The 21,866-nt window shown below is 66.4% G+C and overlaps 1 protein-coding gene and 1 long non-coding RNA gene across 2 annotated transcripts in view; one reads left to right on the top strand and one right to left on the bottom strand.

Moving 5' to 3' along the window:
- The window catches only part of ZFPM1 (zinc finger protein, FOG family member 1), a 69,301-nt gene that overhangs the window by 15,353 nt on the left and 32,082 nt on the right, over positions 1-21,866 (bottom strand). Inside the window, exon 4 of the mRNA XM_059045894.2 lies at positions 2,782-2,915. Coding sequence (XP_058901877.1) covers positions 2,782-2,915 — 134 coding nt within the window. The remainder of the gene's footprint in view (positions 1-2,781; positions 2,916-21,866) is intronic.
- Positions 6,704-11,915, top strand: LOC136792989 (uncharacterized). Its single transcript, XR_010837652.1, has 3 exons — positions 6,704-6,807; positions 7,018-7,321; positions 10,517-11,915. It is a non-coding gene; the product is annotated as an uncharacterized lncRNA (long non-coding RNA).

Below are 21,866 nucleotides of genomic sequence, written 5' to 3'. Positions count from 1 at the left end.
GAACGGGGCCCATCAGCTGAGCTCGATAAGGGGCCTGCTGAAATGTTAGCGAAAATATTTAGACAATAAATGAAGTATCGGAAAGGCACGCCTATCTTTAAGAAATCAATCATCTTGTACGTGTGTCTGGACGCTCGGCGCCAAGGCGGAGATAGCGCCTGCTGGGGAGATAAGGGTTAATCAAGGATTTAATTCTGCAGGAGATAAAGCTGCAGGGAAGAGCAGGCAGCTCCTTCCTCCCCGGGCCCCTCTGCAGAGCCTCAGAGGCGGGCTTCTCTGGCGCGCTCCCTGGATTATCTCTCCGCCTGGAGAGGGTTTCCAACCTCACGCCAAGTCTCCCCAGGCTGACCTGCGCCCTGGGCCCAAGGAGGACAAAAGCCCCGGAGAGGAGGCTGCAGGCGGGAGGGGAGGGCCTGGGGGTGGGGGTGCGGTGGGGATCCCAGGGCTGGTGCGGGCATCTCCAGCCCCCGATCCCCGTCCTGCAGGGGTCTCTGTGGTTAGGAAAATAGTGATTTCCCGTCTGCTATTTGGTCCTGGTGACTCTGGTAAGTTACCTAACCTCTTGGAGCCTCAGTTTCCTCATCTGGGAAATGGGAACAGCAGTAACCGCCTCATGCGGGGGTGGAGAAAACGAGGGGCCGAGTATAAGGATGGGCGCCCAGCAGCATGTCTGGAACACGCGTCTGCAAGGGGTTGACTGTCCCCAAGGAGGGAGCAGAGGAGAGAGGTGCAGGCCCTGCTCAGGACACACTGAGCTTCCCAGTCCTCAGCCATCCCGCCTTTGTCCCATCACTGCTCACGGCTGTTCTCTGAGAGTTCAGGCCTGAGGGTCACGGGGCTCCTGTTAACTCCCCCCAACGGCCCACCCCCTCTCTCAAGAGTCAACCGCTGCTTGTACACCTCCAGTGACGGGGAGCTCACTGCCTGTAGGGACTGCTGTAAATACCACAGCCTTGGTCACACAGTGGAGCCAAAATGTGGCTCCTTCCAAGGAGCTGAAATGCACACGGGAGCTCCCACCGCCTCCTCCCTGCTGGGGCCACGGGGCAAGAGGGTCGTTCCCCCCTCAGGGCTGCCGCCCCCCCCCCCCCCGCCTGCCGGCCCCGCCCTGTGGTAAGCACCACGTGTGGATCACTGCGTTTAGCCCAACTGGCTGCCCTGGGGGGCCACCACGTCACAGAGGAGCTGATGCTCGGCCCACCCTCTGCTCTGCGGGGAGGCTGCAGGGCCTGCAGGCCCGGGCCCCGTGTCCCCGCTGGGGTCCCAAAGGCTGAGGAGGCAGAAGCTCAGAGAGGTGGGGGCCGGCCTGGGGGCACACGGCAAAATGGCCACAGGGTAGGAGACCCCAGGACCTGGACCCTGTGCCATGGGGATGGCCTGGCCTTGAAAGTGGGGGCCCTCGGTCCTGGGCCGCCTCCCACCCCCCTCGCTGAGTGGCCTGGGTGAGCAGCGCCCCTCTGCGCCTGGCCACTCAGCTGGGACAGGCGGTGTGGGCAGCCCAGGGGCCTCAGCTGAGACGCCTCCAATGCCCCGAGGCCCGGGCCCCAGCTCTGAGGTTCTGAGGCAGCGTGACCCACAGCCCAGGCTTCGCTGCACACGGGAGTGGGTGGGGGCGGTGAGCAGCGGTCCAAGGGTCGCAGCTGGGGATCCTGCCCACGGCTCTCCACCAGCCCTGCGGCAGGCCGAGTTCCTGGGGCCCGACGGGGGCGCTGCCGGGTTGGAGCTGTTAAGGCAGCATTTGGCCTCCAGGCACAGGGCTGGGGGGAAGCCCCCTCCCCCACAGCCCCACCACTACCACTGCAGGCCCATCAGGGGCCCACGAAGCCCAGCACCACAGGGCACCCGCCCGCAGTGTGTACCCTGGATCGAGCCACGCCTGAATGCCACGTGAGGAATCAGAAGGGCCCAGGCCATGGCTGTGCCTGCACATTTGGGGGACCTGAGCCTGGGCTTGAGGGGACCAACCCGGGTGCTGCCCAGCCTCCCAAGCGAGAGTCACCATGGCTAGGAGGTGCTTCCGGAACTCTCATCCAGCACAGGCCCCTCCTGGTTCCCACCACACCGTATGCGGCCATTCCACCGCCCCACACTTACTTGCTTCCCATACATCAACGCCCTTTCTTGACCGAAACATGTTTTAAAATGAGCATTTGTACCCTTGGCAAGAGGACGCCACACCGACTTGCCAAAAACTGAGAGCAGCTCAGCAGCAGCCCTGAGACAGATGACAGCCCAGTGGTCAGTAGCACGTGCTAGAGATGCTCAGGCAGCGCCCTCTCCCTGTCATCCGGGGGCCCACAGGCACGGAAACGCAACGAGTATCTCACCCTTGGTTGCAGCTGTCCCAAAGTATCCAGAAAACCACCTCGCTTACCATGAGGGGTGGCCCCACCTGTGAAGCCCAGTGCCGGGGGTGGGGGGGGCAGTGCCCGCCTGCTTCCCCGGCCACAGGCCACAGGCCAGGTCCGGTCCCACCACTTGGTTCTTTATTGCTTCCTTCCCTCGAAAGCCCTTCTCTTTCTCTGCCTTGCCAACTTCTACTCATTCATTAAGTGCCTGCTGAAAGAACCCCTCCTCCAGGCAGCCCTCCCTGTGCTCCCAGGCAGCTAACTCCTCCCTGCCCCCAACACCTCATGGCTGCATCTCCTGACACGTCTCGCGTGGAGTGGCAGTTGCTCCTGCACGGGAGTCTAGCCCGGGCCTGGCTCAGGGGGCTGAAGGAGCCTGTGCCCCGGGCCAGACACCATCCTGGCCGCTGCGGCCGGGGTCGGGGCTCCTTACCGGTTCCGCCTGCCCGGGGGACGGGGTTCTGGTGTGGACGCTCCCGCGGAACGGGCCCCAGGACAGGCCCTCGGCGAGGCTGCGCCGAGCCCGCACGCACCTCTGTCCGTCCTGCAGCAGCAGCTTCAGCTCGTCTGCGGGGAGAGATGTCAGAGGTGTGAGGAGGTCCAGGTCCCAGGTCCGGTCCGTCCTGCGGCACCCGCCTCCCCAGGAGCAGTTGGGGGGCTGGGGGCAGAGGCGGGAGGGTGGCCCTGGCCCAGGTTACGGGGCTGGTGGCTGCCGCCGCGTCCTGGGGACCAGGCCAGCCCCCGCGGTGAGACCTGCTCTGGGGGACGGCAGGCTGCCTGGGCTGCTGCTTTGGGACGCGTGTGCCTTGCACAGCCTAGGACACACACACGGAGCCGGGTCACCCCTACTGCCCCACGTGGGGGTAGGCACAGAGTGGAGGACGGGGACGCCGATGAGACCGCCTCCCGTCCCCTCCACACGGTCCTCCCAGCCCCTTCCCATAAGCTTGAGCCCCAGAATCCGCAGAGCACGCCTGTGCGGGCAGCTGTGAAACGCTGGGCCTCGGCTCCCGACTCTGAGACAGGGACCCCGCACCTCCCACCCCCTGTGCTCGGGGTGAGGACTGAGCAAGTCAATCCTCCGAGCATCTCAGCACAGGGCCTGGCGGGGGGAGCCAGGCCTGGAGCCAAGTGTTCCTCCGCCCCCCCCCCCCCCCCCACCGCCGGCCGAGGCCCTCGGCACAGCCGGACTGAGCTCGGGTAGCGCCGGCGTCACTCCCCGCAGGAGCCCCGCCTGCTCTCTGCAAAGGTCTGGACCCGACTCCTGCCGAGGCCCCTGGTCGGCGGCTGCCTGTCCGAGCGGCCTGTCACCTGGCTGAGGGCCTACGGCTCTCGGGCCGCGGCCACCTGTGCTGCGATCAGGGCCCAGCCCCCGGACTCGGCCAGCTTGCATGGCCCTGGCCGTGGCTCCTGTGTCAGCCAGGGGAGTGGCATCCGTGGCCGGCCACCGGCACGATTCGGTTCCGTGGACGTGGACAGACCGGCCTCGGCCAGGAGCCCCGCCGCAGCCCTTCTCACGGAGAGGGAGCCCGGAGTCGCACAGGGTCTGCAGGTGGGCTCCCAGGTTCAGCCCGGCCTCAGCGCACGACCCATGTGGCCTTGTGGGGTGGGCTGGATGGTGGCCCGCAACCTGGCAACGTTCCCTTATTTGGAAAAAGGGTCTCTGCAGATGTGACTGAGATCGGATCTCAAGGTGAGCCCATCGGATTATCCGGTAGGCCCTACAGCCAACGACAAATGTCCTCATAAGAAACACACAGAAAAAAAGAGGCACAGGAAGAAGTCCACTTGAAGACGGGGTGGGGGGGGACTGGTGGGATACAGCCGCGGGGGACACTGCATCTGGAGCCTCCGAGGGAATGCGGCCCTGCCCACGCCTTGATTCAGGACTTCTGGCTCCAGAGCTGTGACAGAGTAGATTTCTGATGTTTCAAGGCACCGAGGTTGTGTGAATTTGCCCAGGCCGCCCGGGGAGACGCACGCCTGGCACGTCACCTGCCATCTCGAGCCGTAGTGTCCTCGCAGCCGAGGGGATGACGGTGGCCGTGCCCTCCGAGGGCGGTCTCTCCCCAGGCCACACGCCCTCTGCCCAGGAAGGCGGGGCCGCCTTGGGCCTCGGGTGCCACCTGGGCTGCCCGGGCCCACAGAGGCCTCACGTGGCCTGGCCTGGGCCCCGAGCAAGCGCTGCTGCATTGGCCCCGCTTCCTGGATCCCCAATCGGGCGGGCTGTGGCCTTAATGGGCCCGATTATCAGATAACTGCCGGCCTAATGGCACAGATAACGTGTAAATACACCGGGAGGCCCGGCTACAATGTTCTAACTGGGTCCTTGTCTTCCCCAGGGCAGATAAGATGGCAGGGGACCAGGACTGGGCCAGGAGGCGGCGCCCTTTATCGGCCCCACGGCGAGGGGGACAGAGGCCGGCCATGTCACTCTGCAGCCCGCCCACAAGGGGCCGTGTCCTCTACCTGTGCACCCGGGATGCCAGGGTCCCAGCCAGGACTCTGCCCATGGCCCCCCTGCCTCCCCCGGGCCTGCAGGGTGCCAGCCGGCATGCGGTCACCCGTTCCTGCCCAAACGGCCCTATGATGTCGGCCCTCTCCTGGTCCCCACCGCCCCCCCCCCCCAATACAGATGAGGAAACTGAGGCCCCGAGAGGCCACATAGCTGGCGGTGGGATGCCAGGATCTGAGCCCGGGCCGCTGCTGTCCTGGGTATATCTGGGTCTCCGGGACCCCGCCCGGCTGGCCCCAGGGCGTGGGCGTGTGGGGAGAGGCCGTCGAAAGGCAGGTTTGCTGGGCACTCACTTGTCCATCCCAGCGGTCTGGCCAGCCATCCGACGGGTCCACGCTCTCCTCCTGAGGCTGGCGGGGAGCCCACCGTGGGCTGAGCTGTGTACCACCTGCCCCCTCCCACCCGGCCCCTCAGGACAGTGGGGTCAAGGCGGAATCAGCCTGCCTCCCGACACCATGGTCGGTGCCCGTCCAGACGGCCAGACCTGCGCTAAGTCTCATGGGGTCGGCCCACACTTGGCCTTCCAGAGCGGGGAGGCCCACACCCTCTCTGGACTTCAGTTCTGCTGCTGGGGCCACAGACGAGCCAGGGACACTGACCGCGACTCCCTCTGTGGCCGTCACATGTTGTCCTTTCAGTGTCCAGGGCCTGTTCCTGGCTTGTCAGGCCTGGGCCCCCCCCAGTGGGAGACAGTGCCGTCCACCTGAGGCCGGCGCCCTCCTTCCTGGGGGGAGGAGGAGCGGGGACTTCAGTTCACTCTTCCCCAGCGCGGGCCAAGCCCCACACAGACTCAGGGACACGGCGGGGTTGGAGGTGGCTGGCCCAGGTCACTCTGAGGGCGAGAGGGGGTGTGGTGCAGCCTCAGGCCCCCAGTCTAGCCCTGGCTCACTGCACCCGTGGGGTCCTGAGGCCCCTCTCTCAGAGCCCTGGCCCTAGCTCATCCCCGGTCCTGGTAGCCCCCCAGAGGAAGGGGCAGAGCCAGTGAGCCCCCGCACCCGCCCACGCTGCACCACAGACAAACTGCCGTGGCCCCTAATCGCGCCCCAGGGCTGGCGGCCCCAGCTCCCAGATAACAGCGTGGCTGGTCCTTCCCGTGGCAGCCACTCCATCTCCTGGGTATCACGCGCCACCAGAGGGAGGACGGCTCCTGATAAAGGCGGCCGTTCTGCACGACGGGGCAGAACCCACCACTCAGGTCTTGCTGGGGGATGGTCGAGGCCTGGGAAGGGCAGGGAGGCCGGGGATCTGAGGGATGTGGGCTGAGGATCGGGCAGTGGTCGCCAATGGAAGCCCCCTCCCTGGTCCAGGGGAGGCCGTCCCTGAGAGGCTGGGCGTTAGAAAGGGTACCCCATGTGGGTGGATGCAGGGCCATAGCAGATGCCTGGCTCCATGATGGGAACATGGCTGGATCTCAGCCCCAGCTCATTCAGTGCCCTTGTGCAGTGCACAACCTGTGCAACTGTCCATGGCGGCCCTGGTGATGTTCAACATCCATCCACTCAGATAACCTATTTCCAGCTCCCAGTTCCTGCCCAACCCCCTGCACAATCAAGCAGGTGTTAAAGCCCAGTTAGCACCTATCAGAGACCCTCTCCCAACCAGAAATAAAACTGTATCCCAAAGAACGGGGGTCAGGAGAGGCAGGGCCACCTGCTCCTCGCAGACTGGGTACCTGGTGAGGGCTCAGTTCAAGGCTGAGAATGAATGAAAGTATGAATGAGTGAGGAAGGGGCTGGGGGCAGGAGTTGCTGAGCTGGTGATGGGAGCTGGCTGGCAGCGTGACAGACAGGAAGGCACAGCTATTTTTAAACAGCCTCTGAAAGAGCTGGAGGATCTAGACAGTGGTGGTCATGGAAATGGTCAGCTCCCAACCACACCGACAGGAAACCTGGGGCCCAGGGAGGCCCAGGAGTGCTCAAGCCACACTGCGAGCCCGGGCCGGAGGTGGGACCAGAACCCAGTCTCCGGACTCACAAAACCCCACGTGGGTAGCTGGGGCAGAGCTGAGGGAGGCATGGCCCCTGCCCTCAGGTCTCCCAGGAAACACGGGTGGCGGCAGCTCCAATGGTGGACCAGTCAGGGTGGACTTCCAGGTGGAGGTGTCCTCCGTCCTGGCAGCCTCCTGTGACCCATGTCTCTGTTTCCTCCTCCCAGATCCAGAGCGGGGCACGGAGGACGCCAGCTCCGGTGAGGTCCCGGCTGAGTCCTCCCTGACCTCTGTACCATGGCCTCCGTCCCCACAGCTGGACAGCAGCGGTGATGCCATTTGCCCTGGGAACTCCCAGTCCTAACACAATTCCTGGCTTCTGTTTATCGAGCCTTGGTCAAGCGCCTGGCATAATTCACAGGGTTTCCTCCCAGCCGTGCCGAAGGGACTCCCCCCCACCCCGCAGCGTCCAGAGGGAGAGACGGAGGCTCAGAGAGGTTAAGCAACTGGCCCAAGGTACACAGCTGGCAGGTAGGATTTGAACCAGAGCCCCAGCATGCTCAAGGCCAGGGCCTTGACACCCTTTTCTGGGTCTTTCTGGTTGCAGGCAGGAGGCGACAGAGAAGAGGGCGGGGAGAGGCTGCTGCAGGGGAGGTGAGGGGTGGCAGGCGAGGCCCCGCTCTCCCGCTGCAGGGCTGACTAGCCCTGCTCGGCCCTCACTTTCTCCATCCGCAGCCTGGTCTCCTCTGGAGGAGGGGGCAAGCCCCGCGCTGCCTGGGTGGACCTCCCCGCGGGGGTCCGGCCATCACTACAGATACAGCGTCGGGACAAAGACTAATTTATTCTGTCATACAACCCCCCCCACGTTACTTCCAGAGCAAATACGCCGTGCTGGGATTCAATGTCACCCCCAAGCATCTGTGAGGGTCCAGATGAGACAATTCAGCCTTTGCATATTTATGTGATTTAAACACCTGTTTAGGTCTTAATACCCTTCGATGGCATCCCGAGGGGCTGGGGGAAGGAGGCGGGACTAGGCACCGCGGCCCCAGGCCAGGCTCAGGACCCCATCCGGGGAGCCCAGCAGATGGGGGGCGGCTGCGAGAGTCGAGACGGCCTGTCGGTCGGTCGGTGCGGCCGGCCCCACACCTCCTCTCCGCCGGCGCCTGGGTGTCCCGAGGCCTACGGCCCCGCCAGGGCTGCACGGAGCTGCCCTCAGATTTGGCTCTGCCCCACGCCCTGGAGCCCTTGGCGCCCTCTTTCAATAACACCCGGAGAGCTCGAGAGACCTGCTCCAGGCTGCGCAGCAAGGGCTGCAATCACCCCACCAGACTCGAGCTCCTTTCTGACAGAATCTAGGGCTCCAGCCCGGACCATTTGGCTCCGGGGCCCACCAAGCCCAGCCACCCTAGGCCCCAGGCTCACCGAGCCACGGCCCCGCAGGCGGGCCGGCAGCGCTGACCGGGTAGGCCTGCTGTTTGCAGAAGTACTGGTGAGCTCAGGGAGGGCTCCTGCGCCCTGCCGGCTGGCCCCTCCTTCCAGGGGCCAGGCTCTGTGCTAATGGCCATCGGCCTCCAGGGTACAAAGGCCAGCCGCCTGGCAGCCCCCACCCTGGACAGTAGGCTCTGGGATCCGTGTGTGGGCGCCCACCCTGGGGTCACTGCCAGCACCCACTTATCTAATCGGCCTCATCGATCCGCCCGGCCCCACCCTGCGGCTCCCTGGGGCCAGCTGGCCCTGGCTTTGTCGGGAGTGGCCCTATCTCAGGATCACGCTGTTTGCCTTTGATAAAAGTCACAAAAAAGGGAGAGAAAAAGGAGAGAGGGAGAGAAAACCCCAGGGGTGAGCAGGCCCCACCCCAGCAGGGTTCTAGAAGTCTCCAAGGGCCCGGGCCCAGAGGCAGGGCGGGCTGGGAAGCTGTGGGCCCCGAGGGGTTCCACCACCGTGGAACCAGGCCCAGAGAGGGCGACCACCTCACTCAAAGTCACTCAGCAGACCAGGCGGCGGGGTCAGTGGGGGTCTGTGGGGCCGGGCGAGCCACCTCGCTGTCCCCTTGGCCTGCTTACTCATATGCTGGCTCAGCCCCTCCCACTGCAGATGCAGCTCGCCGGGCCCCCCACGGTCTGGAACCGAGGGTGGTGGGCCCTGCCCATGGTCACCAGCTCTCAAGTCCAGTCGTTTTCCTGCCCCCAACTTGACCCTCCCGACTGGGTGGCAGCTGAGGCCCTAGGAAGACAGAGAGATAAGGGGCCAGGGTGGAGGTGGTGTCTGTCCTGCAGCTCTCGGCAACAGGGCTGTCCCTGCCCTTCTGGGACCGAGATGCCTGGCGGGGGGAGGGAGCTCCTAGTAACCCAGCTGCCAGGGGCTGAAACCTGACCCCCGTCGGCCCCGAGGCTCCAGGACCTGGGTCAGTACCAGGGCGTGTTCCTTCCTGCCCGTGGCTTCCTCTTGTGTAAAGCGGGGGATGAGAGAGTGCCCACCTCCCAGGTCACTGCAAGGCCACATGACACAGCAGGTGCAGGGCCGAAGGGCAGGGCCCGGCAGGGTGGGTGCTCAGTGACCACGGGAAGCTGGCAGGGGTCCGGCTGGGCTCAGCTGCAGTCCCTGCACAACCCTGGCCAGGTTCTCAGCCCCTCTGGGCCTGCGGGGACCCATCCCCAAAACGGGCGACACCAGTGGCTGCTCTCAGCGGCGATGGGGCTTCCTGCAGCCCAGGTGCGGTGCCGCGTGACCACCGTGCTCGTCTCCGCGGCAAGTGCCGCGGCAGCTGGACCCGCCCACCCGGGTGTCCCGGCCCCGGTGTGCTGTGGGGTTTGCTGCCCATGGGGGGTGGGGCGGAGCCCTAGTCAAGTGGCTACACCGAACAGGCTCCCAGGCGGGCACAGGAGGCCACCTCGTGGGTGCTACGAGAGGCGAGAGCCCGACCATGTGGGGTGGGCACCACCGCGGCTGTGGGGCCCGTCTGGCACTCAAGGCCCGGGGCTACGCGCCCTCCCTTCTGCTCTGTGCTCATGGAGCCTCTGGCCTGGGAGGGGAGGGTTCGTCTGCGTGGGTGCCGAGGCCCTGCTCGCGTGTGACCCTCACGTGACCCGGCGGGAGGGGGCAAACGGGGCCTGGAGAGAAACAGCCGGCGGACAGCAAATTCCCATCAGCTCCTCGGAGCACCCCCACTTCTGGGCGCCACCCTGTTGGCCCGTTTCTGATTCCTGTTTACAGATGGGGCAACAAGGCCCCGAGGAGGGGGGACTGGGGACGGGCGAGGAGGGAGACCTGGGCCCTGGGGAGGGCTGTGGGACTGTGCACGGTGAGCGGCCAGCTGCTCTGCAGGAGGCCCGCACATCCGCAGGAGCTGCGCGGCTTCTCCCATTTGGGCTCGTTTCCCAGGCCCAGGCCGCGGCGAGACTCCCACCCTGGCTGCTGACCGGCTTTTCTCTGAGCCGTCCCGCCTTTCAGGGCAGGAAGAAGGCAGAGAGGCCCATGAAGCCTGGGGCTCCAGGACCAGGGGGCACTGGCCTGTCCCCTGGATCAGGCCACACCTGAATGCCACATCAGGAAACAAAAAGGGGCAGAGCTTGATCCTAACCCTGGGCGTCACCAGTGACCACGGAGCCACTGCAAAGACTCAGGCTCCCATCTGTGACTCATGGGGACAAAGTGTCAAGGGGACATGGTTAAAAAAGCTTGGGGTAAAAATGGGTGTGGTCCGTCTCTTCTGCTCTCTTCCAGTTGAGAAAAGCAACTAGAAAGGTCAAGGGGTTGTCTGAGGTCCCATGGCCGGCAAGCAGCCCAGGAGAGTGAAGCCCAGATCCCTCTGTGGCCTCCAAGCCACGACCCCAGGGCAGGCGCTGCGCCCTCACTCACAGCACATCTGGCACATCGAGGCGCCGGACGCTCCGGACCCCGAGCACAGTCCGGTCCCCATTTCACAAGCGGCAGCAATGGAGCTGAGCGGGGCAGGAAACACTCCCGACGCCAGCCCTGCACACAGGCCCGGCCCCGGGACCCCGGCCGCACGGCAGGCAGCACGGCCTAGACGGAAGGAACAAGCTGCCGTGCGCCCCCAGGGAGAACAGGCCGAGGGGACCACGGGCGCACGTGAGCGCCGGCTCAGGAGCAAAGCCACTCGGGCCGCTAACCCTCCAAGCACTCTCCAGGGCTGGGTGAGGGTTTCCACCGCCCTGGGCGTCCCCACAGAGCCCCTCGGAGGGCCCAGACCCCGGTAGGCGGGACCAGAATTGGGAGAGGAAGTTGGGGGGCCCGGGGAGCTCTGAGCTGAGGGCACACGTGAAAACGGGGACTGGCTGTTGCAGGTTCAGTACCAGATGTCACGTATGGCCTGGGGTCTCTGGCCTCGCGGGGGAAAGCGGACACCACGGCCGAGCCAGGCCCTGGTTCCCGCAGGGCCACGACCCGCTGGAGCCCAGCGCTGGCTGCCGCCCGCGGACGGCGACCACCTCTCCCCGAGATGCCGCCCCGGCCCACGCCCGTCCTGCGGCCAAGCTCCCCGCGTCACTGTTGTGTTGTTTATGTTACTGAGGGCCCGGCTCTGGAGCCGTGACCGGGACCAAGATGGATGGATGCCCATTTCCCTGACGGGGACGCCAGAGGAGAGGACGTTCCTGGGAGCTGCCCCCAGCGGCCCCTGGAGGTCCCTGGTCCTTCCACCGCCTGGGGAAGTCTCACGCCTCTTCGCTGGCCCCGGTGCCCTCTGCCGGCACCCAGCCCCCCGAGGTCCGGGCCCGGCAGGCTGTGCAGAGCCTGAGCCTCCCTGGACGGGGCGGCCTTCTCATTCCAGGCCAGAGGTTCTCAAAGGCCTTCGAGCCCAGAACGTCCTTCCTAAGAAGTTGCCCACAGACCCTGCACTCACAGTGGCCGGTGGCAGGGGCCGGACTGGAGAGGCTTCCAGAGCCCAGACCCGACTCTCGAGGCCCTCCCTCGGGGTGGGACACACCTGCCCCCGACACCTGCTGCCTGTCAGCCTCCCCTTTCTTGCCAGGCTCCGCCCGGCGGCTGCGTCACGCGGGGCAGCCCGAGGGTGGGGTGGAGCCGGCAGGCGGGCAGGCGAGGTTCCCGGAGCTGACGGCAGAGGGGCCTGGCGGGGCGGCCCTGCGGCGGGTCCAACGTGGGCCAGCGGGGCCCAGGCACGGTGCCTGTCCGCCTGTCGCAGGGCCCGGGCTAGGGAGGGCCCCCCAGGGGCGCACCCTGGCTGGACGTGTGTTCCCGAGTCCCCGCACGCGTGCACTGAGGGCGACGCCACCGGCTGCCGGCCCCTCCCCACCTCTGCCGGCTTGCTGTGCCCTGAGCTGCTACCACGTCCAGCACCGTGGAGTCCACGTGTGTATTCTACTGACTCCCAGTCCCTCCGCTAGAATGTCAGCCCCCTGCGCCAGGGTCACTGTCAGCTGGCCGTGTCCTAAGAGCGCCTGGGCCCAGCGGACCCTCGCGAGCACCTGAGTCTGGAGGACGGCGGCCAGAGGCGGGACTGGGGCTGGACGCCCGGGGGCCCCCGCTGACGAGCCGCAGGCCTGGGAGAAGTGGCATCTGGTCCCGCTGGGCTGGGCGGAGGGCGGAGGGCAGGCGGGGGCCGTCCCTCCCCTCTGCTCTCACCTCCCCTGACCCCGGGATGCACAGAGGCCCAGAGCCTCACCTCGGGCTCCAGCTTCCCATGTGCAAAGAGGTGGCGTGGTGGGGTGGGGGGAGCGAGGAGGAGGACATGCTGCCCCCTGGGCCTGGGGTCCACTGCGGACTGGCCCCACCAGCCGGCTGGGTGATGGCTGGGCAGGGCAGGTGGCCCCCAGGTTCTGGAGCCCTGGCCCTGCTCACCGCATGCCCCCACCCTGCCAGCTGGTGCCGTGAACTTCTCCTCCTATCGCTGGGACATCGCCGGGGATTATTGATTTTTTGACACAGAACAACAGCCTGTCTTTATCGGGCTGAACCCTGGCCCCAGCTAATGGTGGAGCTGGGACGGCCTGGGGGTAGCCAGCAGCCCAGCCCCACACCAGGTCTCTGATGGCCCCTTCCCCGTCCCCACCCGGGTCAGAGCCTTGCCCCCCGTCCCACGGAACCCGAGCACCACGGCTCCCCGGGTGCCTCAAGATGGGGGGCCTCGAGGTCTCTCCAGCCTTCTCAAAAAGCTTAAAAAACAAAACGCGCCCTGGGTCTCTGGGCCTTAGCCTTCCCACCTGTGAAGTGGGCGGAGGGCCCCACCAGCCCCTGGCCCTTTGGGTCTTGGGGGACCCTGTGGACTGAGAACAGGAATGGGTGGGGGCCCCTGGCTCTCCCCAGCCCAGCCTGGTCATGGAGGGTGGGCTGGAAGCAGGACCGGTGAGATAAGGTAAAGAAAACACCTCCTGTGCTAGTAGCTTATCAGGCTCCTATCAGCCTGGGCCTCCCGGCCCCTGCCCTGTTTTTCCAGGAGCCACCGCCACCGAGGGCCCTTCCTTCCGGTCAGCCTCCAGCTCACCGCCTCTCAGCTGGCCCGGCCGGCCCGCCCTACTCCCTGTGTCCCCAGGCCCCCCTCCTGTCCCTTGGAGCCCCGTCTCTCTGCAGCGAACGGGCAGGAGGGGTGGGCGCGAGGGCAAGCGAGGGTCTGGGCGGAGGCCGGGTGGTCAACGGGGTAGAGGGAGGGTGCCCCGCCCTGCCGCTGCCGGGACCTCGGCGCTGCCCCCTGCCTCGGGTCAGTCCCGTCCTACCCCCGCCCAAGGGGGCAGCAGCGGGCACTGAGTTGGGCCAACACCATCGAGAAAGTCCTGACACTGCACCACCCCGCAGGACCGGCCCTTGAGGGAATTAGAAGCTCCTTCCGGAGAAGGTGATGGGCCCTGAACTCCTGCGGATCCTTGATGGGCACCCTGGCTGCTCCGCCCACAGAGGACGCTGAGCCCGGGGAGGGCTGTGGCTGGGCCAAGGCGCCACGGCTCTAACCAGCGCACTGGGCCCCAGGGCCCCTGCGGGCGGCCAGCACGAGGCCAGTCCCCGGAAACCGCTAAAGCCCTGCTCGTAATAAGCCGTGGGTGCCCACTGCGCGTGCCCACTGCGGCGTGTGGGACAGGCCGACTCCTGCCCTCAGGGCCCTGATGACTCAGTCCTCAAATCGCTACATGCCCTAAGGGGTGGTCATTCTCGCCCTTCACAGATGAGGAGACCGAGGGTCAGAGGGGACCTGGCCACACAGAGAGATGGGGTGACTGAGTTCAAGCCCAGGCCCCCGACCCCCGGCCAGTCCTCTGTCCTTCCTGCCCCTTCAGCGGGAGGCAGGGAGGAATGATGCCTGGGTGGGGGCGGGGGCGGGGGCCTGTGAACAGGGGGCTTGGAGCACAGAGCGGGCCCAGGCTGTTCCCCAGCCCAGACACAGCTCCCTCCCACCCAGGAACCCCGCGGGCTCCCCCACTGGGCCTCCAGCCCGGGCTGCACCAGGGCTCGCTCTCACCCCCCAAGGTGGCTGCTCCTGCCCTCTGAGACCCAGCCAGGTCCCGGGCCTTCAGGGGCCGGGGCGGCAGAGTTTTGGCCGAGCTAGCCAGGGCCCCGGAACCGGGGAAGGCGGCGGGCGGCAGTGGGGCTGCGCCAACGTCAGCCCGGACCTGCGTGCTCGTGGGAAGCCGCACGCAGGGGCAAAGCAGCACGGGCATCCGCGTGCAACTGGCTTCTTTGAGAGGAGTCCCCTCTCCCCTCTCTGGGAGAAATTCTGCCGACCAGAGCAGAAATAAAAAAATAAACGGCTCGCTATCTTCCCCACGGCTGTGATGACTGTCCTCGCCACCCGACGCCTGTCCACGCTGAGATTATTTTCGGGGGTAAATTCCTAGAAGCCGAACTGCTGAGTCAAGGCAGGGGCATCTCAGCACCCTCCGGGGCTCGGGCAGCCTGGGGCTGGGGCAGCTCCAGCCTAAGCACCTGGACGGGTGCGAGCGCTTGCAGGGCTGGGGGTGGACGGCCCGGCGCCCACTGCACCCAGCAGCTGCCAGCCCCACAGAGACCACGGGTGGACCCGGGACAGCCGGATGGATGCCAGGGCCATCTGCCCGAGGCACGGGGGCTGGGGCGTGCTGTGGGGGGGAGGGGGCCGAGGAGGGGTGGCCACAGAGGCTCTGCCTGCAGGGGGAGGGGGTGGCCAAGGAGGCAGGACCCCTCCCCCCCAACACACAATAAGCCCCCGATAGCATCGCTCATTGCAGGCCCCGCTCAGCCCTTTCGGGCAGGATATGACCAGCCCTCAAGCCGATGGCAGCCCCTTTGTCCCATCTCCAGGGACAGATCTTATCGGCTGCATCCACCGCCGCCGTAATGGAAACATGCGGTGAGGAAATAAGAAGTTACGCGCGGAGACAGAGGCCTAATAACAAATAAATAAATAACTGAGGAGCCCAGGGCCGCATGGGGTGGGGGCCCAGGGGACAGCGTCAGATCAGGGGCCGGGCGGCTCCCGTCCTGGGTCTGGGAGACACTCTCAGCTCGCCCAGCCTCGGTCTCCTCACCTGTCAGGTGGGCCTGGCAGAGCCGCCCGCGCGCGCCCTGGGCTGCGGGGAGATCCCGTGGCAGACGGAGCCCAGCACCCGGGCAGTGGGGCCCGGACCCCGAGATGCCCCAGCTGCGGCCGCGGGACCCCGCGCATGCTTGGAGGGGGCCACTGCGTCGCACACGCTGCCACCCCCCCCGCCCCCCCGCCCGTCCACCCTCGCGGTTCCTCCAGACAGCCTGAACGTCCTGTCCCCGTCCAACAGCGGGGCCCCTAGGACCCCTGAGGCAGAGGTGACAGCTAGAAGCCAGGTCTGCCCTGGCGCCGGCGGCGGGGGCCCTGCCAGCCCAGAGTAGCGGGATGGTAACAGGGGCAAGGGTGCCCGCCCTGGTCCCGGGGAGAGAGCCCGCCCACGCCAGCAACGGCACCGACAAAGGTGACAGAGCGGCCGTGACCGCCTGCCGTGAAGGCCAGCCCGTCACCCCAGGTCCCCCAACGTGGGCGTCCGTGCGCTGTCCGCCAGGGAGGCAATGGTGGGGAGGGCAGGGACGTGTCCCGGGCCTCCCGGCCGGGCCACAACAAGTCTGAGCTTGGGCCCAGGAGGACGACCGGGAAGGAAACTTCCAGAAGGGGCGGCCGTCTCCAGAGGTTCCCAGGTGGGGCTGGGCAGACCTGCACCCCCTGATGTCTGGGAGGCCCTGGTGGGGCAAAGGCGGACGCTCAGACGCCCAGCCTGGGGGGGCGGCCGGGGCAGGAAGCCGGTGGAGGGCGGAGGAGGAAGCCGGCTCGATTAGCGCCCACGGCCGCAGATAGCCACTCCCGGAAGGCGGTGAGGTCAGCGGGCAGCGCGGGGCAGGAGGCCAGGCATCGGCCCCCCAGCCGCCGCCAGGACAGGGGGGACCCGGGCCGCGCTCTCTGCAGGGCAGCCCGCTCCCGCTCAGCCCCGGCGGGCGCCGAGTCCAGGCCCGCCGAGGGGGGCCCGGGAGAGCCCCGTGGGGCTGGGCTGGGAGGCGGGACGGTGGCTCCAGCCCTGCTCCGTTGCCCCGAACCTCTCTGGGCCTAAGCGTCCACGTCTGAAATGTGGTGAGCACAGCACTGGCTGCCGCATTTCCGTCTCAGCCTTTTCACGGGTCCCGTGTCCACCCTTGAGCCCCTACAGTCCACTCACCACGCAGCCACCAGCCCTCCTGCTGCCCCCAGGTCACCCCCTGTGGTCTCACCACTGGGCCTCTGCGCTGGCCGTGCAGGCAGTCCTCCCGGGTGTCCGCAGGGCTGGCACCCCCGCCCGCTGAGCTCTTGGTGCATATCCCCGAGAGGGAGGGGCTCGCCACCCCTGCACTTCTCAGGCACACTCCTTGCTTAGCCTCTGTGCCCCTGCCGACTGTTCTATGCTTGGGCCGCGACTCTAGGAGAGCATCCCCAGGACCTATGACAGGGACCGGCACGCGGTAGGTGCTCGATAAATGAAAATGCAAGCGAGCGGGCAGGCGGGCTCCACGGCAGGGGAGTCTGACGGGACGGCGGCTGAGCCTCGCTAAAGGGCGGCTCACTGACCAGCTGGCCCTCTCATGGGTTCTGGCCGCCACCTGACCCTGAGGCCCAGGCCTCTGTCAGGGGTGGAGGCGGAAGTCAGAACTGGGCCAAAGGGTAGCTGCCCACTGGCCAAGCTGATGGCGCTGGGCGGTCAGCACCTCCGGAGTGAAGAAGTGCTAAGCAGGGTGAGGGGACTGCCCAGGGCTGAGGGGTCAGCAGCCCGACCATGGGGGAGGCCATGGCCTCAGCATCCCCTCAGGGTAGAGGGCGCGGAGGCCCCTCTGGCTCTGGGCCGTTTTGGGGCGCCGCGTGTGGCCCGGTGCCCGGGCCCCTCATGCCCACTGGGCAGCGCAGGACACGGCACCCGTGCAGGCCAGGCCAGCCGCGAAGGAGAGGCCGCAGGCTCTCGGGGTCCACCTCGGCCCCGGCCTGGGAGCTCTGCCCCACAGGGCCCTGCTCCGAGAGGTGGGCAGCTCTGAGCTCTGCTAGTGGACGCCGGCCAGGGGTTTGGGCCCCTACCCTGGCCTGGGGACCGATGCTCTGGGGAGGGGCTGGAGAGGGCGTCACGGAAGGGCTCGGGGCCCGGGGGACAGCGGGCAGCCGAGGTATCCATCGGTCACCCTCGGCCCACGCTGGCCAAAGCCTGTAACCCCCGAACCCCACTTCCGAGATAACTACCTAGAGCACGGGATCCTCCCCTCTCTGCGCGCGCCTCCTCCCTCCTCACCCCTGCAGGCTTCCAGACCCAGCTGGGCCCGCCCTGGCCTCAGGGCTCTCGCCTTTGCTAGGCCCTCCGCCTGGTACACTGTCCCCAGGGGGCAGCTGGCCTCACCTCCTCGGACACGGGACATTTTTACTCCTTTATTATTTAGTCTCTGTCTCCCTGATGAGAACCACAGTTCTCTGGAGGCCTGGACTCTGCCGGCACCAAGCAGGCACTTAAAACACAAGTGTTTGTACAGTGAAGAAGCGACCTCCTTCCCCTGCCCGCTCCTGGGCTGCACACCCCACACTCCTTTGTCCCTACGGCTCACGTCACCACACACCTGCCGCTCTGCCAGCACCTGGTGGGCGCTCAGTGAACACCTGGGAAGGAAGGCCGACCGCGGGCACACACGCCCCCTCCTTAGGACCCCCCCCAGCTCCTGGAGTCTTGGTCTGCTCAGCTGCCGGGGTGGCGTGTCTGGATGGGCGGACGGCCCACTGCGGGTTTTCAGGGAACATGGCCCTCGGGGGACATCTGGGCTGGACCCCCTTCCCTGGGACACCGAGAAGAGGTGGCTCCTGACACAGCTGCTGGGTCTGGCCTCTGGAGCTGACCCCGGGCTGAACCCTGCCATCCACCATCGCCCCCTCCTGTGCCCCTCACCCCCCCTGCCCGCTAATCTAAGATAAATAGGCCTATCGGGCCGCAATGCCAGGCCCGGTGATAACACAAAATAGCTGAAATGATTTTTCCCACCCACACATGCTGAGCTGGCGGGAGGGGACGTGCGGCCAAGCCGTATCAGCCCATCTCCCCAGCTGTCCATCAGGACAGGCCGTCCTGCCTCAGCTGCCCGCCCACCGCCCGATAACAAACCTTGAGGTTTGCATAGAAGCTCCAGGCGGCGAGATTAGTCAACTGAGTGCAGCCCAGACAGCCAGCCCATCACCCTCGCTCACGCTGCCGGCGAGAGGATTCCCAGCCTCCAGCAGGCCCTTGGAACCCCGGCGCGGGGGTGGGAGCGGGGGTGGGGTGGGGGGTGGAGCGGGCTCCAGTCCCCAGGCAGGAAACGGCACAGATGCATCCTCTGGCCCCTCCCACCAGCCGCCCCCTCCCCATGCTCCCGGAGGTGCTCGCCCACTAACCCACTCTCCGCACGGCAGCTGACCGAACGTCCCACTTAACACCCCACCCCCCATTTTACCGCCAAGAAAACGGAGGCGTCTCCCTACGGTCCACGGCATTGAGCCCAAACCCTGACCCATCTGTGCCCTGTCTCATCTCTCCCCAACCCTGTTCCAGCCTCTAATGCTCCAGCCACGCCCGTGCCGTCCAAACCTCAGGGTCTTTGCACGTGCCAGCTCCAATTTATCCTTGCGGATGGGGGGGCCCACCTAGGGTGCTGTTCTGGTCCGACCACATGGCTGTCCCCTCTGCTGACGTGCAGTGAGCGGGGACATGGCCAGCCATCCCATCTCTGCCTCTAGGACCTAGGATGAAGCTGAGGGCAAAAAAAGGGGACACCTAGGGCTTCCCTGGTGGCGCAGTGGTTAAGAATCCGCCTGCCAATGCAGGGGACACGGGCTCGAGTTCTGGTCCGGGAAGATCCCACATGCCGTGGAGCAACTAAGCCCATGCACCGCAACTACTGAGCCTGCGCTCTAGAGCCCGTGAGCCACAACTACTGAGACCGTGTGCCGCAACTACTGAAGCCCACGCGCCTAGAGCCCGTGCTCCGCAACGAGAGAAGCCACCGCAATGAGAAGCCCACACACCGCAACGAAGAGTAGCCCCCGCTCGCCGCAACTAGAGAAAGCCCGCGTGCAGCAACGAAGACCCAACGCAGCCAAAAATAAATAAATAAAACTGAAAAAAAAAAAAAAAGTGACACCTGATGTTCAGTCAGTTGAAGCTTGTTCTGTAAACAGTGGTCACCAGGAAAGAGTTCCAGGCCCTGAGACACTTACAGGTGAAGGGGACTCCAGTCCCGGGGCTCTGATCACACAGCCATGTCACAGGACTGGCCAGCCCCTTCTTTCTTGGACCCATGGAGCCCAGGCCACTTGACTAGCCCCCAGAGCTGGTGGGGAGCCCCTGTGGGCCCCCTGGGTTCATGACCTTGCTCCCCAGCTACGCAGGGCACCCCCAGTGGACAGCCCTGAACTCAGGATGTCTGAACCACGTTGCCTCCCAGACAAGCTGTCAGAGAACTGGACCGACATGTGCTTGTTCTCACCTCCCCTGTGCGGGACACAGTGTGTGTGTGTGTGTGTGTGTGTGTGTGGGGAGGGCAGAGGGGTGACACCTGCTTGGTCCACCCCAGGCAAGACCCTGGGTGGAGGGGACGCCCCCCGAGGTCTGGCTGCAGAGGAGGCCCCCGGACCCCTGGGGCCCCACACCCAGGCCCAGCACCCACCCACTGCCCTCCCTCCGTTTTCTCATGGCCTGGCCAGGAGCCTGAGGTCATGGTGACCGCCACTGGGCAGAGGGTCCGACGGGGGTCACGAGATAGGTGACAGGCTCAGGACCCCACAGTCGGAAGGGACCCTCAGGGCTCTCAGCCCTTCTGGGGGCTGCCTGTCTGCCCGACCCTCTGCTTTTTCTGGATGTTAAGTGTGGAGACAGAGGGGGCAGCGGGCACCGGGGACCACAGAGCCGAGGCAGGGGCAGCTCCCCTCCCAGATGCGCTTTGAGGATTTCAGATTACAGCTCTCAGCCATCTGCATATCAGAATTTGAAACAGCCGGCCCCTCGAGCGAACGAGGTCACTTCACAGATAAAAATACCCAGCTCTCCGGGTCCCCGCTGCCTAAGCCCTCTCCCTGCACACTCCAGCCAGCGGCTCAAGGGAAGATGAGGGCAGGGCCAGGCAGGGCAGCCCCCTGCCCACGGTGGGCTTAACTGTCCCCCACAGACCCTCAGCCGGGGTGGGTCCCCTGCTCTGCTCTCATCTACTTCCCGGGGCAACCCCAGGGGCCCCCCACCTCCCTCGGGACCAGGCCCCCCCGCCCACCTGGCACCCTGCTCCGTCCCCCGGGAGCCCGGTGTGGGCTGTGCCGCTGCCTAGAACCCTCCGCTGCTCCCACGTCCACGCGGACCTCCCGACCTCAGCGCCTTCGTGCCCTCAGGCCCCTCAGGGTCACCTTTCTGTCTGGGACCCCTGCCTTCCCACCCAGTCCACGGTTGGCCCGCTGGTGGCGTTTGGGCGCCAAGAGGACGCGGGACACCCCGGCCTCTCACGAGTCAGCGGGCGTTTACCCTGCGCCTTGCAGCGTGGCCTCTGCTCCAGCCTCGCCCACCCACCTGGCGGCGGCTGCCCACGCTGCTGAGGAGGGAGCTGGCATCTCCGACCCGGCCTGGGTCCCGGGTTCCTGACGGGCAGTGGGTGCCCATCACCAGTGGGGGCACTAGAGGCGGATCCCCCTTCCCAGCTCCACGGCCACGTGCTCGGCCGGCCGAGCGGCTGCAGTGCCTTCCTGCTCGACGGCGGAATTCTCGTCTCAGAGCAGCTTCTCCCTGGAACCTGCCTACACGTCCCCTCCCCTACCCAGAGGCACCCGGGTCACCAGGGTGAGATGACGGCACTGAGCGGGGAGCTGCTCTGCCCTGCGTCCCATTTGTACAGATGACGAAACTGAGGCCCAGAGATGTCGAGTAACCAGCCCACAGCCGCTCAGCAAAGCTGGACCCCGGCCCAGGCAGGCAGACTCCGGCCTCTCTGCGCTGCTGGGGTGGGGGTGGTTCCCACTTGAAGCAGCCACACTTGAGAACTCGCCGCCGGCAGCTAGTGACCTGATGATGGTCACAACGTCCGAAAGTGAACACGACGCTCTGACCACATCGCAGCCTGGGTCTGGAGCTCTGGGGTGGCCGGGTCACGGGTGGGAGGTGGGGGCTAGCGTGGGGACAGTAACAAGAGCAGGGGAGAACAGGCCCCTTGCACACCCGCACTCTCGTGTTTACAAAGCCCTCGAGGGTCCAGGACCTCGCTGTGTCTGCAGAGCGTGCCCAGAGCCCCCTGGGAGGACAGGGGCTGCGAGGCCTCCCTCCTGCCTGCTGCCGCGTGGTATCTCCTGGGGGCCTTGACTGCCGCAGGCAGGGCAGCCGCGCTGTACCCACCATGCAGTTGGAGACCGGCGCTGAGACCCAGCCGCTCTGCCGGGCTGATGTCACCTGCCCCTGGGACCCTGCAGTGTCGGCACCCTCCCTGGGCAACGGGTCTGACCCACACGCCAAGTCTTGGCCAGCAGACAGTGACCACAAAGGCAAGCTGGGGGCGGCCACCTGCACGGGCAACACCAGGTGTGTGGGAGCCCTGGCCTCCAGGACCTACCCTCACGCAGCTCGCGTGGGAAACCGAGGCTTGGGGCCCAGCGACT

The sequence above is a fragment of the Kogia breviceps genome, chromosome 18 (assembly GCF_026419965.1).
Source record: "Kogia breviceps isolate mKogBre1 chromosome 18, mKogBre1 haplotype 1, whole genome shotgun sequence".
NCBI classification, from domain to species: domain Eukaryota; kingdom Metazoa; phylum Chordata; class Mammalia; order Artiodactyla; family Physeteridae; genus Kogia; species Kogia breviceps.
This window is presented reverse-complemented; position numbering and strand designations above follow the sequence as displayed.